This window comes from Amphiprion ocellaris, chromosome 21, assembly GCF_022539595.1.
Source record: "Amphiprion ocellaris isolate individual 3 ecotype Okinawa chromosome 21, ASM2253959v1, whole genome shotgun sequence".
NCBI lineage: Eukaryota > Metazoa > Chordata > Actinopteri > Pomacentridae > Amphiprion > Amphiprion ocellaris.
Genome location: NC_072786.1, coordinates 25,854,919 through 25,881,482, shown reverse-complemented (window position 1 = coordinate 25,881,482; position 26,564 = coordinate 25,854,919). Strand labels below are relative to the sequence as shown.

Below are 26,564 nucleotides of genomic sequence, written 5' to 3'. Positions count from 1 at the left end.
TGTTTTTGAACTAGTTTTAGACTGGATTTGGGCTTGTTTTGAACAGATTTTATACTGGTTTTAGATTAGGTTTTGGGCTATTTTTTGACTGCTTTGAGAATAGTTGTGACAAGTTTTGGACTTGATTTTAGAAGGTTTTTGAACTGGTTTTAGAATTGTTTATGACTGGTTTTGGACTGTGTTTTAGACAGGTTTTATGCATTTGATGTTGAATTGTCAATGATTGATTTTAGGTTTATTTGAGACTTGGTTTTTGACTAGATTAAAGTTTGTTTTGGACTTGCGTTAGGACTGGTTTCTGACTTCTTTTAGACTGGTTAAATGCCAGCTTTAGACTAGTTTAGGGTCGCTTTGGATAGATGTCTACATTGGATTTGGACTTGGTTTCTGACTTCATTATAGACTGGTTTGAGCTGTTTTTAGACTACTTTTAGACTTGGCTTATGGCTTGAATTCCAACAGTTTTTGAAATGGGTGTTGGACTGGTTTGGTCTTTATTTCAGGCTAGTTTTGGCTGGTTTTGAAATAGGTTCTGGACAACTTTCTACAGTGGTTTTAGACTTTATTTTCAACTGGTGTTAGACTAGTTCAGACTGGTTTTGGACTTCTACACTGGTTATGTGCTAGCTTTAGACTAGTTTAGACTGGTTTTGGACTTCTTTTAGAGCGGTTACATGCTAGCTTTAGACTAGTTTAGACTGGTTTTGGACTTCTACACTGGTTATATGCTAGCTTTAGACTAGTTTAGACTGGTTTTGGACTTCTTTTAGACTGGTTATGTGCTAGCTTTAGACTAGTTTAGACTGGTTTTGAACTTCTTTTAGTCCAGTTATATGCTAGCTTTAGACTAGTTTAGACTGGTTTTGGACTTCTACACTGGTTACATGCTAGCTTTAGACTAGTTTAGACTGGTTTTGGACTTCTTTTAGACCGGTTATGTGCTAGCTTTAGACTAGTTTAGACTGGTTTTGGACTTCTTTTAGTCCGGTTATATGCTAGCTTTAGACTAGTTTAGACTGGTTTTGGATTAGGCTTTGGACAGATTTTTACACTGGTTTTATACTAGTTGTTGAAAGGTTTTGGACTAGTTGTACGCTGGATTTGGATTTACTTTTTGACTTCATTCTAGACTGGTTTGGGCTGGTTTTAGACTACTTTTAGACTTGGCTTATGGCTTGGTCTGATTTTGTCGTCGGTTACATCAGTGTTACCTCTGATGTGTTTTCAGACTGAGAGAGAAACATGGGAACGACTGGGCGACTATCGGAGCAGCTTTGGGTCGAAGTGCCTCGTCTGTCAAAGATCGCTGCCGACTGATGAAGGACACCTGCAACACAGGTAACCTGAAGAACACCTTTATTGATAAATATCAATAACTGATCTTAGAGTATGGAAGCTTCATGTCAGATTTACTTTTTGAAAACAGGTAAATGGAGTGAAGAGGAGGAGCGACGCCTTGCTGAGGTCGTGTACGAGATGGCGGGCGTGTCGCCGGGGTCGGCCGTCACTGGGGGCGTTTCCTGGGCGACCGTCGCCGACCAGGTTCGCACGCGCTCAGAGAAACAGTGCCGGTCGAAGTGGCTGAACTACCTGAACTGGAAACACAGCGGAGGAACGGAGTGGACGAAGGAGGACGACCTGAACCTCATACGCAGGTACAGGTTATGGACTAAGACTGGTTTTGGAGTTTGTTTAGAACTGGTTTTTAGATTGTTTTTACTTGTATTACACTTGTTTTGGATTTTAGCGTGGTTTAGTCTTCAGCCTGCGACTTGGTTTTTGACTAGTTTAAGACTAGTTTTGGCTGGCTTTGGACGTGATTTTAGACTGACTTTAGAGAAGTTTTGGACTTCATTTTAGACTAGTTTTAAAATAGGTTTTTGACCAGATTTTACATGGTTTTTGGACTAGTTTCAGACAGGGTTTTGGACTTAGTCTGGATATGGTTTTCAACTCATATGGGACTGGTTTTGGGTTTGGTTTCAAACTACTTTGGGTCTGATTTAGGACTTGGTTTTGGACTGTTAGACTAGTTTCAGACAGGGTTTTGGGCTTGGTTTTAGACTCTTAAATTAGTTTTAGAGTAGATTCAGGTTTGGTTTGAACTGGTTTGGACAAGGTTTTAGACAAGTTTCAAACAGCTTAAGGTTTGACTGGTTACAATTTAGTGTTCAGCAGGTTTTGAACCACACTGGTTTCGGCCGAGTCTAATACTGTTTCTGTAGTTGGTTTAGGGTTGTTTTTAGCCTGGTTTTACAGTGCTTCTAGGCTTCTTTTGAAACTGGTTTTGGACCGACTTTAGACTAGTTTGGACTGGCTTTTAGACTGGTTTTGGAGTACTTCTACGTTGACTTATTTTGAGCTTGACTTGATTTTTGACTGGTTTCAGACCTGGTTTTGGACTTTTTTGGATTGGTTTTGGACTAATTTAAGACTGGTGTTGGAGTTTTAGACTGGCTTTACTTTGGTGGTTGACTGATTGGCCTGTTTGGGGCTTCGTTTTTGGTTACTGGTAGTTTGGGTTGTCTTTGAGGCTTGTTTTCAGACTAGTTTTTGACAGGTTTTGGATTTAATTTTAGACTGGTTTACAACATGTTTTTGGTTTTAGTTTTTGATAGATTTTTGACTAAATGGTTTGAAGCTTGATTTTGGACTGTAATTAGTCTAATTTAAGACTGGTTTCAGACTTGGTTTTGGAGTTGGTTTTAGGCCATTTTGAGGCTTGATTGTGGACTGTATTTAATCTTTTTTTTTTTTTTCTGTATTTAATCTAATTTAAGACTGGAGTTGGACCTGATATTAGACTGGCTTCAGACCTGTTTTTGAACTAGTTTTGGACTTCTTTTTCAAACTGGACTGATGTGTTTCAGGATATCGGAGCTGCAGGTGGAGGATGAGAATGAGATAAAGTGGGAGGACCTGGCTGGAGGGTGGAGCAGCGTCCGGTCGCCTCAGTGGCTGCGATCGAAGTGGTGGAGTATCAAGAGACAAGTGGCCAATCACAAGGAGATCCCATTTAACGGTAAATACAGACCAGACCTCCTCCTTCTTCTTCCTCTTATTGTTGTTATTATTCATTATAATGTATCCTCAGTCCTCCTGAAAGGTCTCCAGGAGTTAATGGCATCCTCACAGTCAATGTCCGGACCAGGAAGCCCCTCCTCTTCCTCGCTCCAGATCCGACTCACCCGATTGGACGAGAGAAGTGGCAGCCCCACCCCCAGCTCTGTGGCGGCGCTGCAGATTCCGGTTCAGATCCCGTTGCAGATCACACACCTCGGTGAGAATCACTGCATCGACATTCGTCCGACTGCATGTTTTTGTTTTGTCCTCGTCAACATAAATGATAAAAACGAGATATACAATGACCAGAAAAAGACAAAGAGACAAAATCACAATAAGACATGCATAATGACTGCAAAAAACTGAAACAGAATGATGAGAAAAAGACAAAACAAGAGACAAAACCACTGCAAAAGATGCAACGTGTCCACAAAATGACATAAATGTCCACAACGGGAGACAGAATCACCACAAACAGATCTAAAATGTTCAAAACAAGACATAAAATGAGCAAAAACATACATAAAATGACCAAACACCCCACAAAGAGACATAAAATGGCTGTGAAAAGATTAAAAATTACATAAAACCACAATAATGACACACACAAGGAGTAGGCAGAAACAGTGACCAAAAATTACACATAAACACAATAAGACAGACAGAATAACCTAAAAAGGACACAAAAAGAGACAAAATGACCAAATCAGGACACAAATGGCCAAAAATTGATCTTAAAGTATTAAAATTGAAACATAATAGTTGCAAAGAGGCTCAAAATGACAGAAAACCAGTATAGAGCCACAATGACTTCAAAAAACAGATGTAAAATGACCAGAGAAGGACAAGATTACCAGAATCTGGACGAAAAAAGCCTTGAGGATACACAAGATGTCCAAAAAGGACACAAAATCACCAAAAACAAATGCAGAAATTACCAAAAAAGAGACAAAACCACCATAAGGAGATGCAAAATATCCTCAAAGTGACATTACATATTCATAAACGGAGACTAAATGGTCACAAAGAGACATAAAATGACAAAAACTAGACACAGAAACAGACAAAACTACCATAAACGGATACAAAATGACCTCATAGAAAGTGTGAAACAACAAACCAATGTTTTAGGAGAGAAAAGTCAGTTTTAGTGTGAATGGCGGAAGTGATTCATTGATTCATTGATTAGTGGCTCCATTCAGAGGCACCAATGAATGAAGAAACTGGTTTAATGTGGATTTAGTGTCTGCTCTGTGCAGCTGTTGTGTGTTTTGTGTTGCTTCTGACAGTGTGTTTTTGTGTTTTCAGCCTCAGATTCTGCAGCAGCAGCAGCTTCCAGCGACTCTGAAACCATCACTCTGAACACTGGAGCTCTGCAGACCTTCGAGATCCTGCCGGTAAACAACACAACACAACAACACAACACAAACCAGTTTACTGTCACTTAATCAGGTTACACACTAAGAGACAAAATCACCACAATTAGATGCAATAAATTCAGAAAGAGCCACAGAATGACCTCAAAGTGCAGCAAAATCACCTCAAAAAGACACAAAGTGACCACAAAGACCCAAAAATACAACCACGGACACACAAAACAACTACAAAAGCATGCAAAGTAAACACAAAAATACACAAAATGACCACAGTGAGATGCAAAATGGCAATAAAGATACAAAATTAACCAGAGAAACACAAAAATAACACAAAAAGATACAAAATTAACACAAAGACACACAAAATTGTCACAAAAAGATACAAAGTGGTCACAAAGAGACATAAAATGAACACAGAATGACACAAAATGACCACAAAAAGACACAATATTAACACAAACAGACACAAGATAACAGAAAAAATACAGAAAAACATCAAATACAGAAAGAGACAAAACAAACCAAAAAATGACACAAAAAGACAAATTTAACCTCAAAATGAACACACAACCCCACAGGGACACAAAATAACCACAAAGACAAAACAAATGACTAGAGTGAGATGCGAAACAAACACAAAGTGACACAAAATGACGTCGAAGAGACAAAATTAACACAAAAAGTGTCACAGTCGTCTGCCTCCTCCTCATGTTGTGTTGTTGTTGTGTCTTTGTTGTCTCCAGTCCTTCCACCTGCAGCCCACTGGGACTCCAGGAACATACTACCTCCAGACTTCGTCCAATCAGAGCCTTCCTCTCAGCTTGGCCAATAACAGCACGGTTACCCTGACGACGGGCTCCTCTCCGTCGCCACACGAGCACATCATCCTGCACAGCCTGTCGGTCAGTAGGTCCTGATGGAGGGACGGCTGTCTGAGCCTTCTGTGTTCTGCTTGTTTTATGTGTTTTCATGTCTTATTTATACGTTTTAGTAGGTTTTCTGTTTTCTTGTGTGTTTTAATGTGTTTTTATTAGGGCTGGGACTTTAAGGCCTTAATTTCGATTAATTAATTACCGTGAAAATAACACGTTAAATAAATTAACGCGTTTAATCGCACCTTTCTCAGTTCCCTAATTTGTGGCACACCAGTAACACTGATGAACACTCCAGCCCAGTAGGTGGCGCTAATAAACGTAAAGTCTGTGTAATCTTCTCCCATGAAGAAGAAGATCCACAGGAGTGACGTCAGCACACAGGAGGTTTGGTGAACAGTGAAGGAAGATGAGACTCATTGAGTTCTTTGGAGGAAAGTTTTCTTTTACAAATCTTCCTGATGGCAGCTTGGATAAAAGGTTGTGTACAAATTGTGCAACAAAGAGTTTTCCGATCACCTCAATGTAAAACATGTTGCTGTTAGCACCAGAGCTAACGTTAGCTACGACAGTCCTGCTAACGGCTAACGGTGTAGCCATCACATAAGAGATCACTTTAGAAGACATTGAACATGCTTTAGTTTACAAAAAGTATTAAAATGTTGAATAAAATCGCTATAATTGCACTTAGATTTGCAGTAAGCTGTGAATGTAGCAGACAGATGAAAAATGCAGATAAATAGAAATGAAACAAACAGTTTTGTTGTTTTTTTTATACTGCCAAAGAGGCAGAGCCTCGGCAGAGTAGTAAGTTAAACTACAATAATGTCTGTCTTTTAATAACTTAGAAAGTTTTTATGAAAAAATATTTTTGTTTATAAATAAAAATTTATATTCCTAAAAAAAGAACCATCAAAATTACACCATTTATCAGACCCAGAAACTATAAAAACTGAATGAATCTGTGGATTTTTAACTTTCTGAAGGTTCTTGAACTACTTATGCTTTTGTTATGTGCCATACAGTGGAAGAAACAACTAAATCCAGGCTTTAAATCCTTAAAATCACTTTATTTTCTATATGTCCCATTTTAAAATTGTATTAATTATATTAATTTTAAATTATAAATACGTATATGTCTATTCATTGATTCAACGGTCAACCAAAATTTATTTGAATTGAAAATAATTATTTATTGTGTCAAATATTGCTATTTGACAAAAATGCGATTAATTGTGATTAACTAATTACAAAACCTGTAATTAATTAGATACATTTTTTAAAATCATTAATTTCTTATCAGTTAGCTAGATTGTACCCCAACCCAAAAGGAAAAAAGTTCAGGTTTAGGATTATTTTTCACTTTAAGTCCTGCAAGTATTTCTGCAGTAACAAGCTTGCTGTGCCTGACTAACAATATGTCTGTGGTTTGGAAGTATTTCCAGGCCCACATATATCGTATCGGTATCGGTTGATATCAGAATCAGAAATTGAGAGTCCGACCATATCGGCATATCGGTTTTTGGCAAAAAAAGCCAATATCGGACATCTCTAGTTTTTGTGTGTTTTCTTGTGTATTTTAACGTGTTTTTATGTTTTTTAATGTCTTTCAGTAAAGTTTTTTGTGTGTCTTTGTGTATTTTCATGTGTATTTTAACATGTTTTTATGTTTTTTAACGTTTTAGTACGTTTTTTGTGTTTTTGTGTGTTTTCTTGTGTATTTTAACGTGTTTTTATGTTTTTTAATATGTTTTAGTAAGGTTTTTGTGTGTTTTCTTGCGTATTTTAACGTGTTTTTACATTTTTTAATATGTTTTAGTAAGTTTTTTGTGTGTTTTTGTGTGTTTTCTTGTGTATTTTAACGTGTTTTTATGTTTTTTAATATGTTTTATTAAGGTTTTTGTGTGTTTTCTTGCATATTTTAACGTGTTTTTACATTTTTTAATATGTTTTAGTAAGTTTTTTGTGTGTCTTTGTGTGTTTTCTTGTGTATTGTAACGTCTTTTTGTTTTATTTTTACATGTTTTCTTGTGTTTCCTCCTCAGACTGAAGGCCTCTGTTCCAGCGACAGCGTCATCATCCAGACCGTCACCTCTGACTCCGCCTCCTCAGACCCCCTCAGCCAATCACAGCTGGTGGTGGAGGGGCGGAGCCAGGACGACCGCCTCGATGCCACCAGTCTCCTGGAGGGTTCGGAGGGCGTCGTCACGGAAACTCAGGAGCCAATGACAGATGGTTTTACTGACAAGGTAAAAACATCCAACATACTAAACAGGATTTTATTGTGAAAAGCGCTGATTTCACAGCTTCCTTTACATTTTAAATATAATAAACTGCAGATTTCTATCTTTTCTGACTTTCTGGTGCTGTTTCTGTTCTTTAGCTCATCCTTGTTGGTAAACAGGGGGTGGAAAAATAATAGAACCCCCTTCAGTTGTTTAGTTGTGTGTTTTTGTGCGTCAGGGGCTGAGTTCAACCTCTGCGGAGCCTCCAGTGGTGCATTCTGGGATCACATCTGGCAGCGCCGTGCTGATTGTGTCTCCTCCCAACATCAGCAGCACACTGACAGGTAACAGACACACAATCCTGAGCTGTGATGAGCAGACACGCAAAATGAACGCAAAGACACAAACATGAGCAGACAGACACGCAAAATTATCAAGAGACACAGAATTAGCACAGAGAAGCGCAAAATGACCACATACAGACACACAAGAACACAAAGAGATGTTTATAAGAGATGTAAATGACCACAACGAGGCTCTGTGAGACCACACAGACACAAGATAACCACAAAGAGACACAACATGACCATAATCAGATGCATAACGAACGCAAAGGCACACAAAGGACCAGAAAAACACACAAAATGACCACACAGGAATGCAAAAGTACCACAAGACACACAAGAACACAAAGAGATTGAAAATGACTAGAGAGGCACACAAAATGACCACAGAAACTCACAAAATTACTAGAAAAACACCAAAAATTACCATAAAGACAAACAAAATGACCACAGAAACTCACAAAATTACTAGAAAAACACCAAAAATTACCATAAAGACAAACAAAATGACCACAGAAACTCACAAAATTACTAGAAAAACACAAAAAAATGACCATAAAGACAAACAAAGTGACCATAGAAACTCACAAAATTACTAGAAAGTGACACAAAATCAACAGAAAAGCACAAAAAATTACCACAAAGACACATGAAATGATCTGAAAGACACAAAATGACCCCAAAGCACACAAAATGAGCAGAAAAATGCACAAAAAATTGACACAAAATGACTTGAAAGACACAAACTGAGCAGAAAGACACAAAGTTACCTGAAAGAAACACAAAATGACCACAAAGATACACACAAAATGAGCAGAAAAATGCACAAAATGACAAAAAATAGACACAAAATGACTAGAAAAACACACAAAATTACCACAAATCGACACAAAATGACCAGAAAAACACAAAAAGTGACCACAAAGACACACAAAATAAGCAGAAAAACACATAAAAAATTGATACAAAATGACCTGAAACACACAAAATTACCACAGACACATAAAATGAGCAGAAAGACACACAAAATGACAAAAATAGACACAAAATAACTAGAAAAACACACAAAATTACCACAAATAGACACAAAATTATCACAAAAACATACAAAGTGATCTGAAAGACACAAACTGACCAGAAACACACACAAAATGACAAAAAATAGACACAAAGTTACCTAAAAGAGACACAAAATGAGCAGAAAAACACACAAAACAAGCAGAAATATGCACAAAATGACAAAAAAAATTGACACAAAATGACCAGAAAAATGCACAAAATTACCACAAACACATAACATGAGCAGAAAGACACACAAAATGACAAAAATAGATCCAAATTGGCTAGAAAAACACACAAAATTACCACAAATAGACACAAAATTAGCACAAAGACACACAAAATGAGCAGAATAACATGCAAAATGACCACAGACATAAAATGAGCAGAAAAACACACAAAAAGACAAAAAATACACACAAAATGACTAGAAAAGCACACAAAATGACCAGAAAAACACAAAATTACAAGAGACAAAATGACAAAAAATAGACACAAAATGACCACAAAAACACACAAAATGACTAGAAAAATCACAAAAAAATGACCTGAAATACAGTCAAAATTACCACAAATACACAAACTGAGCAGAAAGATGCACAAAATGACAAAAAATAGACACAAAGAACATTAAAAACACACAAAATGACCACAGAGGCATAAAATGACCACAAAGCGAAACACTGAGATGAAACAGAACATTTCATGTTTTCTTGTGTATTTTTGGGTGTTTTTATTTTCTTTTGTGTTTTTGAATGTTTTCTTCATGAGTTTTGTGTTTTAATGTGCGTTTTCATGTGTTTTTATGTATTTTTGTGTTTTCTTGTGTTTTGATGTGAGTTTTTGAAGTGTTTTCATGTGTTATCTTGCATTTTCTTGTGTTTTGGGTTCGTCCAGCATTGCATATTGTGATTCATTGTCAGAAACTGAACGTTTCCTCTCGATTCCGTTCTCAGATCCCATCTTGGAGAACCAGGACGGATCCGACTGAGCTGGACTTTGATGTGTGAAGTTCTGGAGGAAGCTGCCTCATCCTGCTGTGAGTTACAGAACTTTTTAATGAACCCTGGATTAATGTGAACGTTGCTCCTCACGGCAGTGCCAAAGAGACTCTGAAGGTCCGAAGGCATTAAAGTTTGACCTGAAAAACTTTAGAAATGTGAGTTGAGACGTAACAGATCATGACTTTCTCCTGTGAAGCTACAATAATGTGGAATCCGACCGAACGTCCGTCTTTATTTAGACTCTGACGTATAATTATGTGAACGTAAAAAGACTTCAGATGGACTGATTCCTGCTGGTTACCATGGAAAAAATAAACTATTTTAACTAGGTTTGCTTGTATTTAAATGAGGGTTGTAGGGAAGTTTGTGTTTGCCGCTCAGAACTCGTGACGCACAATATTTAGTTCTCAAAGCTGCATTCTGATTTTATAAGAAAATAAATATTCCAACTTCATTCACTCATAGTATTATGATTCTTAATGCTCCATCGTGGATTTCATGTGTTTTTTCCAGTTTTAGACTTTAAAAATACGTCCTGCAACATAAACCAGAGGAACCACACACTTTAAAGTGAAAGCAATAAATAAATAATGAACATTTTTAACATTTTTACTACAAAACCTGCAATTTCTATAATAATCTGAACCCCAAAATCCACTAGATAGTTGGAAAAGTCCATTGATTTGAAAAAAAATTGCCAAAATTACACAATTTATCAGAAATAGAAACTCAAAGACACACAAAATGACTAGAAAGAGACAGAAACTGGTTGAAACTGGGGGTTTTTTGATCATTTTTAGTCAGGCTAACCAATTTTTTTGTCATTTTTGAATTTTTTTAAGAGATTTAGATGATTTTTGAGACATTTTGGACAAATTTTGACTAATTTTGGACACGTTTTTATCATTTTTTGGAATTTTCGAACAATTTCCAGTGTTGAGTCCAGGTTTTTTCCATTTTTGTTAAGTAAATAATCAAAGCAATGTAACTTTCGTCTTTTTCGTCATTTTTTTTTTTTTTTTTTTTTTTTTAAAAACATTAAAGTTGTGATGGGAGCAAAAAACGCCCAGAAACTGGTCGAATTATTATTTTTTTTTTTTTTACATTTTTTGTCATGTTAGATAATCTTTTAACCATTTTGAGTTTAAAGTCATTTTTAACATTTTTTTTGTGTAGATTTCAATGATTTTTGAGACATTTTGGACAAATTCTGACTAAGTTTGGACACATTTTTGTCATTTTGGGGAATTTCTAAATGAAATGACCTGTTTTACTATTGATTTTTCTATAAAATTGCAAATGGAAACCAACTAAAGTATTTATTCTGGATGAGATATGTAATATAATTAGCAAAATGTTGGTTTCAGGTGGATTATTTGCAATATTGTTAACACCTGTGGACACTTTGAAAATGTTGGACAAGTTGATTCCAGGTTTTTTTTCCATTATTGTAAAGTAAATAATCAAAAAAGTTAAACTCGTCTTTTTTTTAAAATGTTTTTTGGATTTTAAAGTTGTGACGGGAGCAAAAACTGGTTTAAACCGCTTTCCTTGGACATTTTTTGTCAGATAATCTTTTTGGTCATTTTGGACGAGTTTCAAGTCATTTTCGCCATTTTTTTTGTGTAAATTTATCTAATTTTTGAGACATTTTGGACTAGTCTTGTTGTGTTTGATCTAAAAAAAGACTGCAGAGTCTTTCAGGATACACAATTATTTATTCCATAAAATATTAAATACAAAAAAAAGAAACACATGGCTTTGACAATCTTGAAGTCGTGGTGAGGTCGGCTCTTCGTGTCACTTCCTGTGTCCGTCAGTTATTCGTTCGATCGGTTTGATGTTGAAGCTCAAAGCGTCTGTGAACAAAACTACAGCAGATTAAAGCTACAACTCACCAGACTGCTGTCAACAAACCACACAAAAACAACCATTCTGTCCTCTTAAACTTTTATAAGCTTGAAAAGTTTATTGTCTTGTTCCTTCGTTGATAAAAAACTCACTGGATGAATCCGCCGATGAAAATAGTCCCCTAGAAATCCACCTTTTACTGTTTTAGCTGTTAAAAACTACAACCAGCAGCTCTTTTAAAACCTTTTTGAAACATGTTGTTGCTTTTTGTGAGATTTGTTGACAGTAAAAAAAAAAACACAGAATAACCAGAATCTTGATTTAACCAAGTTTGTTTCTCTGTGATTCGGTCGCACAGCGTCTCCTTCAGATGTTGGATTTCTGCCTGAGACAACAAAAAACACCAACCTCTAATATTTGCTGCTGTTTTTGTTCTTCACTGGCTGTAGGTTAAATCCATTTTAAAAATCAGATTTTAGACTTTCCAGCTGCAAATACTGATTATTTTCACTGTTAATTTGGATTTGTTTATTTTTTGCATTCATTAATTGGTTCTTTGGTCAATAAAATGTCAGAAAATTGTGAAAAGTGATATATTCAGTTTACGCTCATTGAGGATGGAAATAAACCAAAAAATATTCACATTTATCAAGCAACAAATAAAGAATTTAGTCTTTTATTTCTGACAGAAATTACTTGAATTATCAAATTAGTTTCACTTAAAAACGACGACTGTGTTGAGAATTTAGATAATTTCATGGAAAATGAATCCCCAGAGAGAAAGTTAGAAGCTAGTTTCAACTGTTTTGATTGCACAGTCGATCATAAACTCAGAGAGAGTTTCCTTCCTGAAGGGGGCGGGGCCAGCAGCAACTCCACACTAAAACATCCATTTTAGAACAAAACTAAAACCAGGAGTTATACCTTCACAGTATTAGGCTGTTAGTTTTAATGTTGTTGTACGCTGGAGATTATTTTAATGTAACTGGAAGACATGTTTGTAGTTATTTTCATCAAGTTTTTACCAATTAGTCATTTGTAAAAATGCAAATTCAGCTTCACAGAGCAGCTGGCTTGCCTGCCATTGCTTATTACATTTCTGTGATTTAGTATTATCCTTGCTTTCAGTCCTATAAAGCAACTGCTGCATGTTTCTGATGCAGTAAATATTGATTAAAGGGCATTAAAGTGACATTACAGTGGAAAATAACTTCATTTTTAGAGGACTTCTAGAGCTTGTCTGCCTGGAAACACAGATTCTTCAATTTCACAGTCAATAAAAACGTCCTTTAGAGTCGCTATTCGCTGTGTGACCAAAACACGGAGAAACAAACCAACCTTCATTTTCTTTTGCTAAAAAGCAGCTACATAGATGTTTTTCTGAGCTGCTGCATCCTGATAAAACCTTCTTGCTGCAGCTGAAACAGAGCTAGAAGTACATTAACAACATGAAAAACATGAACCTTAAAGCTCCTGGCGCAGCTGGGATTCATAAAATAGCAGGATTAATAGTGCAAAATGTAGAATTCTGTGTAAAGCCACCAGGAAGTTTGTGTTTATTGGCGCTACAGTTGGCCTGAGTGTATAAATGTGTGTTTGTGGCTTCAGACAGAAGTGAAATTTGCTTAGTGCAAGAGTTGGTGTGATTCAGTGCTTAAATCTAATTTGACAAAGAAAATCCTTTTCGCGAGATGCTGATTTGGGAATGAATTAAATGAGATGAGATAAAATATGAAGAAGCAGAGAAAGAGAATATACATTTATCTAGTTTGAGCTACAGGTTGCTGTGTTTACAAGCTCGGCTTAAAGGAAAAATCTGCCCAGTTAAACCTGAAAAGCAGCAGATTAATACGACATGAAATTATTTTCCTGAGTCCACCTGGATGCAGCAGATTGGAGCAGAAATTTGGGCCCATTCAGACTTTATTTACATCTAATGTGGAGGTGATTTTACCCGATCTAGAGCACAAAACCCATAATAGTAAACCCATGCGTTTCAATAGGGTCTTTGCACCATTCTGGGCCCCAATGGTGCGAAGACCCTATTGGGCTTTCTATTCCAATAGTCCAATAGGCCTTCTATTCCAATAGGGTCTTCCGAGCCCCCTATTCACAGCATTGGGAGCTCAGACCTTAAGTAATTAGGGTCCAAGCCCAGAATGGTGCAGAGACTCTATTGAAACACATGGGCTTATTATTTTTCATTCTTCATCTATCTTTTGAATCGCAGTTTTGAAGGCCTAAAAATACTGGAAAACGCGTGAAACTTTACAAGGAAATTTGTTATTTTAGTGGAACTGCATAGATGTGAGCCAAAATGGCTTCATTGTGCCACCTGGAAAAATTTCAAACAAGAACTATGCCCAGTGCGTGTCACCTACAGCTATGAAATTTAGTTGGCCAATGTAACTCCTCAAGAGACACAAAAATGTATTTGACACCCATGGCCACAACCCAACAGGAAGTCGGCCATTTTGAGTTATGTGTCATATTTTGGACCAATTTTTGCACATTTTCAAAAGCTATAAACTCAAACAAGATTACTCTGACAGAGCTTGGACCTATACACCAGGCACAGGTGATCAAAAGTTTTAAAAATGCTCCGCAAAAGTCTGAAGGCGTGGAAATGGCGGCCCTTGAATTTAGACATTTCGCCATGAAACAGGAAGTGCTGTCTAACTGGTCTGTACATTCTTCAATCTACCTGAAACTTTACATGTGTGATCAGAGTCCGGCCGTGATAACACACTTAGGCCAATATACATTCATGGTGATAGCGCCACCTGGTGGACAGTTTTAATAATTCGCCATCAACAAGGCCATAGGTCGAAATACACTCTCTCTTGCAGCGCCACCTGGTGGACATGCTTGGATTCACTGACCAACAAGGATGCGAGAACCTGACCAATGCTGCTTGCAGCTTTAGTTGTTGTTTTCTGTGAATTTGCAGCTAATCTTCTCAGTTTTTCTGTTTTTCCCAATCTGTTGCTCGTCATCTAAGTGTGAAATCAGACTTTTTTTTTTTTAGTAAACGTCAGCTACATTTAGTTTCAACCCTCTGAACCCTAAAACTTTTTGAAATTCAGTGTATTTATAAAAAAATGACCAAATGACACCATTTAGCAGAGCCAGAAACCATAAAAACAGAAAGAATCATCAGATTTTTCACTGTCCAAGAGTACTTCAACCAATCATTTGTTGGGAAAATGAACCAAATCGAGGCTAAAAATAGTTATATTTGATCAAAATCACTTTATTCTACGTGTGTTGTTAAAAAAAATTGGCCAAATTTGCACCAGATATAGCAAAAAACTAAAATTTTCACTCCTCGATGCAGCCGAGTAGTCAAAAATCGTGACAGAAGTTCAGAAACCTTTTGGTTGAACTGCAGGCACTTAAATATTTATAGTATGTACAGCCATCGTTTAACACCTGTGGCCACTTGGAAGAATGTTTGATTACAGATTTTTCAATTTTTCTAAACTAAACAATCAGATTCAACCTTAGCTTTCTCTTTTATGATTTATGGCATTCTAATTAGCATATATTGCTTTTCTGAGTTTATCTTCATGGTCATTGTTTCCATAGAGGTGCAGGACCTTAGATTGCAGTAAAAATGTACCTACAATGAGTTCAGTTGCTTTTTTCAAGACTGAATTTGTTTATGATTTGCATTAAAAGTAGCCAAATTAGCAGAAGTAGCTTCTATTTGCAGTCTGTCACTGGATGAGTTTAATAGTGAAAAAATTTTAACAATGAGACGTCTCACAAACTATTTCTTGAGCAAATAAATGGATGAAATCTATATATTTTTAACGTCCGTGTGTTCAGATACGACCCTGAAAAGATGGATGATTTTTTACTTTATCCTCGATTTCTTTGCCTCCGCTTCAGCTCTCCTTGTGGAGGTTCGACTTTTTTTTTTGTTCGCATCTGATTGGGTCAAAAACTTGGACTGGGAAAAACAAACTTTAAATCCGGTCGAGCCTGAACTGGGACACAACCGTTAATTCTGCTGTTTAAGCCTGTTTGTTTAGCCTAAATGTGTTTACATTCTGCAAACTGTCCATGTTAGCAATTAGCCGTTAGCAGTAAACTCATTGGACCTCCACTGGATTACTGGGATATTAAAGCAACCCTAAAAATGACCATTCCCAGGCAACTTTTTCTCTGATTTCTAGGCAGAATTATGGATTAAATCTATATATGTTGAGAAAATACCGGTAATTTCCTTTATCACTGTGGATATTTGATTTCCACCTCGAGGTAAATCCAGTCTGAATGGGGCTTTAGAAGACAATTTGTTGGATGAACCAAACCAGCCATGTTTCCATAAAAACTGTCATTAAATTTGAGGCAAACTTTTGAAAAATTGCTTTAGTGTGTATAAACTGCTGCATAGTTTCCTCAGCAGGTGGCGCCATAGGACATGTTACTGTAATAAACAGATTAGAAGAAGACAGAAACAAAACCAGCTGCTAAAAACCATAAAGAAACTTAAATTTTGTTCGAATTATTCATTAATGTCAGCTTGCGTTGTCCGTGTTTGATGCCTGGAAACGCTCAGAAAACGTGTTTCAGTCTCTGATAAAGCGCATTAACATTGCAAAAATGAAGTTTTTTTTGCAAAATTGGGGAAATTTTCTTCAAATTTTGCTGTTTCTGTGAAGTTTTCAAAAGCAATATTTCAAGAATGTGTTATGGAAACACGACTAATCAAAAACACAGTCTTAAGAAACAAACTTTAAAGGAGGTAGAGCTTGAACTGGGACGCTCCCTTTCGTCTGTCAGTCATTTAAAGATATAAATATAGTAAATCATGAAGAAAATCATGAGTATATAAGATTACACACAGATGGGACTCTTAGTTTTGGGCAGATTTTTCCTTTAACTGTTCAATCATTTCATCTCAGTCACATCCAAAGTGTTTTATAAGTGCTTTAAAATCAGGCTGCAACTGATTTAAATGTCAGGAAATGGCAACAAACTGTCCACAACCCCAAAGATATTCAGTTTACTGTCACAGAGGAGGAAAAAAAAACAGAAAATAGTCACATTTTAGATGATGAAATGAGTAAATTTACGTTGTTTTCTTTAAAAAAAAAATCTGCAAACTGGAGCGTAATTGAACAGTTTAATCCTGGTTTGCAGCTGTTTTCAGGATGTGACTGCAGATCTGATCTTTTATGAGCCTGTAAACACACCTGTCCGTCCTCCAGCAGGTCGTCCTCAGCCTCATACAGTACGTCATGTTTGCATAATTCAGCACCAACAAAAGTCTGGCAGGTTTTCGTCCCACTGGAACCATTTTACAGGTTTTTTTTTTTTTTTGGTCCCACAATCCTCTGCAGCTTCAAGTTAGTGTGATAAAATAGTTCTACTATTTTGGTCACGTGATTGGTCCGTCTGACTCTCAGTCCTTCCCGTGTTTCCGTCCATCAAGGCCATGTCTTCCCTTCTTCCTCCTCGTCTTCACCTGACGTCGTGGAAGTAGAGGTTGGCACATAGACACAGCAGCACGATGGACGCCAGCATGTAGTAGATCAGATTCCTGAATTTGGGCTCCAGGTCGCCCTGCCGGTACCAGAATATCTGAGGAGACGCAGGGAATCGATTAATTAAAGTTATTTAAGCCCTAAAAATCAAGTCAAGTCGAACTCTAAATCTACATAAAACTTCATTTAGAAGCTGGAGAACAGTTCTAACTTGGTACGTCCTGATCCAGATCTCAAAAATGGGGTTTGGGGCCATTTGAAACTATTTTTAACTGGTTGGTATTTGGAGCCAGATCATTTGTTTATATCCACTGTAACGTTGGTGTCGGAAATCTTAAGAATTTGCCTAGTAAATACAAATAACTTATCAATACACTGGAAAAAAAAATGCTCCTCTCAAAACAAGAAAAAAATACTTACCGAAATTTTACCTTGAAATAAGTGAAAAAATCCGCCAATAGAACAAGTGAAAAATGTCTTGGTAAGAGTTCTTGAAATAAGATGTGATATTTAGAATATTGAGATCTTAAAATTAGCTGGGAAAACTTATTTTAAGCTCTATTTTACCAGGATTGTCAAGCTTAGGTGTCTTAAAATAAGCCAGATATGCTAAGAAAAATAACAAAAAAGCAGTTTTTCACTCAAAAATATATTTTCACTTTCATGTAACCTCCTAATTTGAGACATATTAACCCTCCTGTTGTCCTCATTTACGGCACCAAAAAAATATTGTTTCCTTGTCTGAAAAAAATCCAAAAATCTGCAAAAAAATCCCCAAATTTCTGAAAATTTGCAAAACTTTCAGGAAGAAAATTCCAATTCCTTAAAAGTTTTATTTAAAAAAATTTCCCCAAATTTGGCAAGAAAATTTTATGTTATATTCTGTATTTACAAAAAATGAGTAAAAATCTTCCCAAAAAATCCTAAAAATATCTAAAGTGATTCCATATATATCAGTAAAACTTCTAATATTTTCTTAAGAACATTCACATAAAAATCAACCAAAATCCAGCGAAATTCACTGGATTTTGGTTAATTTTTATGTGAATGTTCTTAAGAAACATTTTTAACATTTCTTTTTTTCCTACCAAAAAATGTTCAAAGATTTCCCAAAAATATTGAAAATGTGGACATCAGAAGTTTCACTGTGAAAATATATTTTTTCCCACATTTTCAAACTTTAAAACGGGTCAATTTGACCTGCAGAACGACACGAGGGTTAAACTTATTTTGAGGTTTCTTGTAAAATTCAACTCAAAACAAGATAATTTCAAGATTGTTTGACTTAACAAGATATTTAAGATGCAGTCTTAAAACAAGTCCCTCCATCTGCTGAAATGTTTCTTGTTAAGAGATTTTATCTTAAATCAAGTAGGATGAGACATTTGGACTAAAAATAAGACAAACAGACTTGGTAAGATTTAGAGTTTTTGCAATGTAACAGATCAATTTATAATATAAATTAAGCACACTGGCCCTTTTGTCTTTGCTGATATTAGTGTTTTAAGCCACGGACACGTAGAAATGTTGTTCTAATTGATATAAGCTTGCACTGTTTCTGAGCCATGCTGCATTTCTTTTATTGATCCACAACATTTTATTTTCCTCTCAGTCTAAAATTGTCCAAAACAACTTGAAACTAACTCAAAATTTGAGCACAGTGACCATTTTTGCATAATTCTGGACAGTTTTTTTGATATTTTGAACAATTTTAGTGCCTGTTTAAGCCTATGTTCATCATCAGTAGAAAGATGTTTCACCATGCTGAATGTATCTCCAACTACTTGCTCCTCTGTTCACCGTTTCTGGGCCATGCTGCATTTATTTTTATTCATCCAGTAGGTTTTATCTTCTTCTCAGTCTAGAATTGTTCAAAATTCTTTGAAACTTGTGAAGAACAATTCAGAACTTGTCTAAAATAATTTAAAACTTGTCCAAAGTCGTATAAAATTGTCCAAATTGACTAAGAATCTGTCTGAAATACCCCAAAAAAATGTCCAAAATGATTTCAAACTAACTAAAAATGACTCAAAATTAGTTCAACATGAGAGTTTTTTTGAGACTCTACAAACAATTTGAGTCATTTTGGACAATTTTTGGTCCAGTTTTGAGTCTCATCATCTGTAGAAAGATGTTTCACCATGCTGTATGTATCTCCAACAACTTGCTGCTCTGGTCACTGTTTCTGAGCCATGCTGCATTTATTTTATAACAGTTCTGGTGTAAACAGTTTAATTTGGGCAAATATTTATATAAGACATGTAGACTAAAGTGTTTTTGATAAAATACCACAACTTTAAGCTTAGATTTTGCTGTTTATTCTAACAGAATCATGCATCACGTAAGAGTAGATGCCACCTGGAAGCTGACAATCCATCAGTTCTCTCTGATTTTATAGTTTCTGGCTGATAAATGGTATAATTTTGATGATTTTTTTAAAAAAGAAGATAACGTGTCTTGGCAGGTTTGGGGGTTTAGAGGGTTAAAACAATGAATTCATGAACACAACTCAGAGTTACCAGCACTATGGTGGATCCACAGGCCAACAGGATGCACACGGCGAAGAAGATGTTTAGCGGCCGAGGAGGCAACGAGGGGAACACGAAGGAACCAATTACAGTCACCTGGAAGGCAAACAGAGACAAAAATTAATCGTTAAATGTGTTATAAATCTTAGTTCAGAATCTAGAGAACAGTTCTGACTCGGAACGTCCTGATCCGGATCTCAAAGATGGGGTTGGGACCATTCAAAACCATTTTGAAGTGGTTGGTATTTGAGCCAGATCATTCGTCTACTGTCACACGGGTGTCGTAAATTTTAAGATTTTTGTTTATAAACACAGCTAATCAATTAATATTTAATAAATTTATGATATAAATTAAGCACACTGGCTCTCTTTTCCATGCTGATGATAGTGTTTTAAGGCATGGACACGTAGAAACACCAGTCTAATTGATATCAGCATGATTTAATAATAAGCACTGGTTGGAGGTCATTAACCATCACAAAAGTCTTTGTCATGGTGCCCTTTTATGAGCTAAACCCCCATAATGATCTCTGCTTGTCAACATGGACCATCAGGCTCCTCTAGTTGTGACAGAATAGGCGCTTTTCCACTAGCACCTACTTGGGCCGACTCGGTTTAGGTCGTTTTCCATTACAATTGTGTACTACCTCATCGTGGGTGGAGTCGTCATAGCACGGCGGCCCAACCAACGAGGTGATGGTACACCTGCTGCTCAGTCTGTGGCTTTTTGTCAGATTCAAAGTAAAAGAAGAGAGCCGGAGAAAGCTGAGGGCGGCGAGTCGAAACACTCAGGAGAACAGGAGAGTTTGGGAGGCGATGCAGCAGCATCAAGCCGAAGACAAGAGGATACGAACTACACGACTATACCTATGAAGGTAAGCTAATGCTAGCTCGCTACAGTTATTGTATATCAGTCCCGTGTACAACCCTGTAATGGCTGTAATTTATCGCTATTAGGTAATAAAATATGTATGCAGTGTAGTGCTGTCACCCCCTGTCCAATCAGTGGCCTGCACTCTGTAGACGTCACATTATCGGCTCGACTCAGCTCGCTTGCAACCCCGGCCCAGTAGGAACTAAAATAGTACCTGGTACCAGGTTCTACGTCCTAATGGAAAACCTCACAAACCAAGTAGTCAAGCCGAGTTGGGCTGAGTAGGTGCTAGTGGAAAAGCGCCATAAGAAAGAGTTAGAGGCTCTACCCGGTGGCCTAACCAGGAACCACAGCTGATCTACAACACCTAAAGTGTGCATCATCTCAGAAAATAATCTAAATGTGAAATGACTCAGATCAGATCAGGGTCAAAAAACACCCTTGACTGATGCATCGCTAGTTCTACCATCATAAGAAACTTAATGTGTTGCATAAAAGTGTCAGGAAGCTTTGAGACCAGCAGGATTTTCTCTTCAGAGTTACAAACCACAGTGCAAGAGAGGAAACGGAGAGTTGATTTTCTACAGACAGCGTCAGGAAATGGAAAAACATTGACTTTGGAGAAGTAAAAACAGTCGAGTCATTGTTTTAGCTGCAGACAGCCTTTTCCTTTCAGGTTAGTCTGCAAAGTTGGTAGATAATCAGATTGTTTATGGACTGAAAAGGGGGATTTTTAACATGAAAAATGTTCCTGCAGCTTTAAGTGAAGCTCTGAAACTGTAAATTAATTATGTAAGGGGTTCAGTAAAGCACATATGGTCCACAGCATGATGCTAACGCTAACAGAGCATCACAGTGCTAAAATCAGCTGCATATTATCTTGATTCAAGACTTGGAATCGCTCCAAAGCCGGAACATCTGATCATTTCTGAACACTGGAGATTTAAAGGACTTAAAAGGAGCCTTATGTTGCCTGTCCAAGTCATTAAAAGTAGAGACACGTACATACATTAAGTACATTTTCCATAAAGTTCAGAACTTCTTGTTCTATAGATTAATGGACTGTGATTGGATAACAAGTCAACTAAATGTCAGGGCCAAATTCTTACATAGTAACTCTTGTTCATTACTGCTTTTGACCACTTTAGTGGTTTTATCAGCAGTAATGGATGCACATGTGTTCCCGTTCTACAAAATATCAGGATTTGTTCAGCTTGATTCCTTGTGGAACATCATATCCTGTCTTTATGTTCCTATCAGCAGCAACTGATGTAGGAAACATGAAGCAGCAGGGAGTCGATACCATCAGCTGTAGCGATCAGCATTAACTAGTGAAACGTCAATATGTCGATTAATAGACATAATCCATGAAAATTCTACTTTTTTATATTATTAATATCATCCATACTGAGGTTTTTATATGCTGGAAGACTTATAATGGCCAAAGTAAGCAGTAAATGCCACCGATGACAGCCTCAAAAACATTGATTCAGACTTCCTAGTACTATTGATACCCCATTAGTCCCAATCCGATGCCACTTTCCAAGGCAATAAAAACTTTGAGTACATTAAAGCTACTAAAATCCATCCAGTGTTAACATATGCTTGGCTTAATGTTCTGTAGGTGGTCAGGAACCTTGTTGTAAAACTCTAGTAGGACACTGTGTAAATGTAGTGTTAGAGGGTAAATGTAGTGTTAAATAGGTAAATGTAGTGTTAGAGGGTAAATGTAGTGTTAGATGGTAAATGTAGTATTAGATAGTAGGATGAACTGAGGCTCCAACAGACATAGAAAACTTGTTTTCTCTACATGATGTCAGTAAATGTATCGTAGATCAGCTGTAGTACCTCTTACTGTTCAATACTGTAGAGACCAGAGGATGCGTCACTCAGACTACAGTTTATGTTGACAAACAGACGACACTGAGAGGGTTTAGCTGCTAAAGGGACACCATGACAAAGACTTCTGTGGTGGTTAATGACCTCCAACCAGAGTTAATTTGTTAAACACGAACTAGTATCAACTAGAAGAGTGTTTCTGTATTTTGCAAAATTTTTGTAATATTTGTAAGCAGATTTCTGAATTAATTGCAAAGTTGGCATCATAAATAATGACATCTTCTGTAAATGTAATTCATGTTAAATTCTGAATTATTAGCATCGTCTCTGTGTCAGGTAATTTTAAAGCGAACAATTCATTAAAGATGAAGCAGAAGGCTGATGAAACAAACATTTTGTGACATTTTAAAACTGTTAATCTGCTGCCACGTTTCTGAAACTGTCAACTGTCGCGCCCACAGGAGGGACGTTTTACATCTTCTTAGGTTTTTCCTGCCAACAGAAGCTAATTAGGTCAACACTGCGATGACAGAAACCTCTTTGTTTACTTACTAGAACAACCACTGATGTGAATCCTCCCACGGCGATGTTGATGATCCGGTCCTGGGAGGAAAACACGACTTTAGTACAACAGTTTGTACGAATCAAGACAACTTTAGCAGACAATTCTTAACATTAACAGGCTTTCTGCAGATATCAGCCAGTCAAATTTAATGCTTTTTAATGCCATTTTAATGCTATATTGTAAAAATTTTAATGCCACGACCGTGAACTCAACAAATTACATGGGTGTATTTTTTTTTTTGTAAATGATGATTTTTATATGAAAACTGTCCCTATATTTCACTATTTCTGAATCCAGAAACCACCCCAGACCTCCTACAGGCTGCAGTCATTCTCTGAATTCCACGTTTTTTGGCCATTTTTGGGGGAATTTGCGTTTCCCTATTTCCCAACTCTCCTCCTAGTCCAGCCTGCCAGCCACTTTAACCCTCCTGTTGTCTTCATTTACAGGCACCAAAAAATATTGTTTCCTTGTCTGAAAAAAAAAACAAAAATTCAGCAAAAAATTCCCCAAATTTCTGAAAATTTGCAAAACCTTTAGGAAGAAAATTTGGCAAGAAAATTCTTGTAAATGTTTTCAAAAAATGAGTAAAAAAAATCCTAAAAATATCTAAAGTGATTACATATATATCGGTAAAACTTCTAATATTTTGCTGGATTTTGGATGATTTTTATGTAAATGTTCTTAAGAAACCTTTTTTTTTTAGCATTTCTTTTTTTCCACCAAAAAATGTTCAAAGATTTCCCAAAAATGTTGAAAATGTGGACATCAGAAGTTTCACTGTGAAAAAACATTTTTTTTCCACATTTTCAAACTTTAAAACGGGTCAATTTGACCTGCAGGATGACATGAGGGTTAAAAACATGCAGTTTTTGTACCAAACCAGCTGGAGCAATAATCACAATGCTTCGGCATGTTTATGCAGATGCACATATCTGACGAATCGCAGTCTGTAATTATATATTATTATTGTCAAATATTTTCTTGAAAACTGCAGAAAGAATTTTTAATGCCACTGAAAATCAAATTTAATGATTTTTAATACCATTTAAGGCCTTAATTTTCGCAAAATCAATTTAATGACTATTAATGCTTTTTAATGCCCTGCAGAAATCCTGATTAAACTCAACTTTGTAACAATCAATTGATTCTATGAAAATTACTATTATTCGACATCTCTGAGGAAGTTTAGGGATGCAAAACCTAATTCCAGACACTCAAGGAGAAAATATTTGCATAAAATTTACAATTTTTTTATATATCTTATCGTGAACAAGTCCAAAATACCCAAACCAACCGTGGATCTTCTTACTACAAGCAGCTCAATCACAATCTGTTATTGTATTGATCTTACATCAGTTCTTTTGCTTATTTTTTTTTTCAGAAAACATTTAAAGAAGTTAATAGCAGCAGTAACATTTCTTTCATTGAATTTCTCAACTTTACTTTTAAATTCAAGATGGAGGATTTTCTCTTTAGAAGTACTTTTACTACGAGGTAATAATAGTCAGAATTAACAGTTTTCTGGATCTCTTCTGGATTAGCAAAAGTTCATCATGGGTGAATTACAACACTTATGTAGCAGCATTAGATTAAAAAATAGAACAATCTAATTTATCCGGTGTTGAATGTAGAACCGATAACTGTCAGAACTTGTTGATTATTCAATCTTTAATAATTCAGCCGTAATATCTGGTTTCAGTAGCAGTTCCTAGATTTAGTGCAGGTCACATTTACTGAATATGTCTGCTTTTTTTTGGTGCTTTTTTCCTTTGATAATGAAAATATTTGTGCAAAAACATACATTTTTATACAAATTCACAAAAATTCTTGATCGCTGATTGAAGCTTCATCAGTTTTTAAATCCGTCTTCTTCCATAAAATAGTAAAAATATAAATTTTCAACTCTAATTCAACTGAAAAACCAAGCATTCAAAGTAAGAACTGAACAACAGCAGTATTTCCACTTTTCCACTGACTTTACATTTAAAACCTACAGATTTTATATTTTTACTGATATTTTTGACAGTTTCTCTACTTTTTTCCACATATAAACATTTTCTACACTTTCCTCTCTTTATGTTTCCACTTGTTTTGTCTTCTAGTGATTTAAAATGTTTAACTAGTTGTAAATTACAGTTTCTGTTTGATTGACTTATGAGTTTTGGCAACTTCTTGCTGTTTGATTAGCATTTTTTTCTGTTTTACACATTAAACATTCAACATCTTTAGTTTTTGGACAAAACAAGACGTTATTTTGGATTCTGGGGAAACAAAATGTGTTTTCTTTTACTATTTTATGGCATTTTACAGACTCCAATCTGTGTGTGAATAGGTGCTAATAGATTGTTTTTAAAGCCATATTGTTTTTTTTCAGAGCAGCAGTGGCTGTGCGCTATAGTTGGTCTAAACAGAATTTTCTCCGTATTTTTGTGGCTAAACGGTGACATAAACAATAAATAAACCCAGATCAGAGTCCCACCCGGGCCGACGTCTCCCCAAACAGAGGCCTGTTGTCCAGGCCGCTGGTTCCGTACGTCCTGGTGGTGAAGTCGTCCATCGCCGCCTCGTCTCAGCACCGACCCGATCGGCTCTCAGCGGCGCCGCCTCCTGGACGCTCCGGGTCGCTGCTGCATGCTGAATCCAGCCGCCTCAAACCGTCAGCGAGGACGGACCGGAGGCAGCATGACGGACGACGACCAGGTAGGCTGATCAACGCACCTGGAAAAAACACAACAGTTTAATTTCCAATGCAACAAAACTCAAAGAAATCCTGGAAATCTGAAGTAAAAAGGTTAAAAGATGCAGCCATTTATATATATATATATATTAATAGTTTATCTGACATTAATCTGAAGAGTTAGATGATTGGAAGTATAGAACAGTACCGAGAATGTACCGATAAAAATGAGGAAAACGGTCAATAAAGTGTTCACTAAACAACCAATCATATCCCTCGATAAAAGACTGCGCTACAGACAGCCAATCATTTAACAGCTTGTTGTTTGGCTGCACTATAAACAACAGAAGCTAGAAAATGAGCCCAAACAGAGACAAAAGTCAAGATAAAAAAGCAAAACTTTGTTTGTTAATTTGGCAGGTTTTTTTTTTTTTTTTTTTTTTTAAGTTCGACAACAACAAACTTATTTCAGCGAGAAAAAACAGTTTAAATGTAAATATTCAGACACCTGAAGAGCGTTTTAACACGAATATAAAACAAAAAAATACACGTCTTGTTGTGGTAAATTAAGATTTCTGTCCTTCATGGATGAATAAATAAATAAACATCCAGCCAACATTCAGTTTTGTTGACTGAGGAATAATTTTAGCCATTTTTCATGCAAAAATCTCTTTTATACAGCACATTTAAAACAACACACAGACATAAAGTGGTTTCCAATGAAGAAAAAACTGACATATTTAAATACTAAGGTTAATATTACAGATTATAACACATTTATCTGACAAA

The 26,564-nt window shown here is 36.3% G+C and overlaps 2 protein-coding genes across 6 annotated transcripts in view; one reads left to right on the top strand and one right to left on the bottom strand.

Moving 5' to 3' along the window:
* Positions 1–25,719, top strand: part of dmtf1 (cyclin D binding myb-like transcription factor 1) — a 33,306-nt gene extending 7,587 nt beyond the window's left edge. For 2 of the 5 annotated variants that reach the window (XM_023285588.3, XM_023285587.3), the window contains exons 9-17: positions 1,229–1,338; positions 1,427–1,655; positions 2,871–3,022; positions 3,095–3,280; positions 4,372–4,460; positions 5,183–5,341; positions 7,357–7,560; positions 7,775–7,880; positions 9,896–10,397. In XM_023285588.3, coding sequence (XP_023141356.2) covers positions 1,229–1,338; positions 1,427–1,655; positions 2,871–3,022; positions 3,095–3,280; positions 4,372–4,460; positions 5,183–5,341; positions 7,357–7,560; positions 7,775–7,880; positions 9,896–9,930 — 1,270 coding nt within the window. In that variant the 3' untranslated portion in view covers positions 9,931–10,397. Of the gene's footprint in view, positions 1–1,228; positions 1,339–1,426; positions 1,656–2,870; positions 3,023–3,094; positions 3,281–4,371; positions 4,461–5,182; positions 5,342–7,356; positions 7,561–7,774; positions 7,881–9,895; positions 10,398–20,551; positions 20,693–25,564 lie in introns of those variants that run through there. The other 3 variants (XR_008600166.1, XM_055006357.1, XM_023285589.3) reach the window with 3 other exon arrangements.
* tmem243b (transmembrane protein 243, mitochondrial b) lies at positions 11,642–25,719 on the bottom strand. Its single transcript, XM_055006359.1, has 4 exons — positions 25,578–25,719; positions 23,083–23,133; positions 19,809–19,913; positions 11,642–17,386 (listed from the first exon to the last, which is right to left on the bottom strand). The coding sequence occupies exons 1-4, from the start codon at positions 25,653–25,655 to the stop codon at positions 17,267–17,269; spliced, it is 354 nt and encodes a 117-aa protein (XP_054862334.1). The 5' UTR covers positions 25,656–25,719; the 3' UTR covers positions 11,642–17,266.
* Positions 25,720–26,564: the final 845 nt, after the last annotated feature.

Bases quoted from the DNA above. Each gene is read 5' to 3' on its own strand.
- tmem243b (XM_055006359.1), bottom strand. From the start codon at position 25,655: ATGGACGACTTCACCACCAGGACGTACGGAACCAGCGGCCTGGACAAC. The intron at 19,914-23,082 runs GTAAGTAAACAA...TTTGCCTTCCAG, and splicing joins TCACATCAGTGGTTGTTCTA to GTGACTGTAATTGGTTCCTT. The intron at 17,387-19,808 runs GTAACTCTGAGT...GCGTCTCCTCAG, and splicing joins GTGGATCCACCATAGTGCTG to ATATTCTGGTACCGGCAGGG.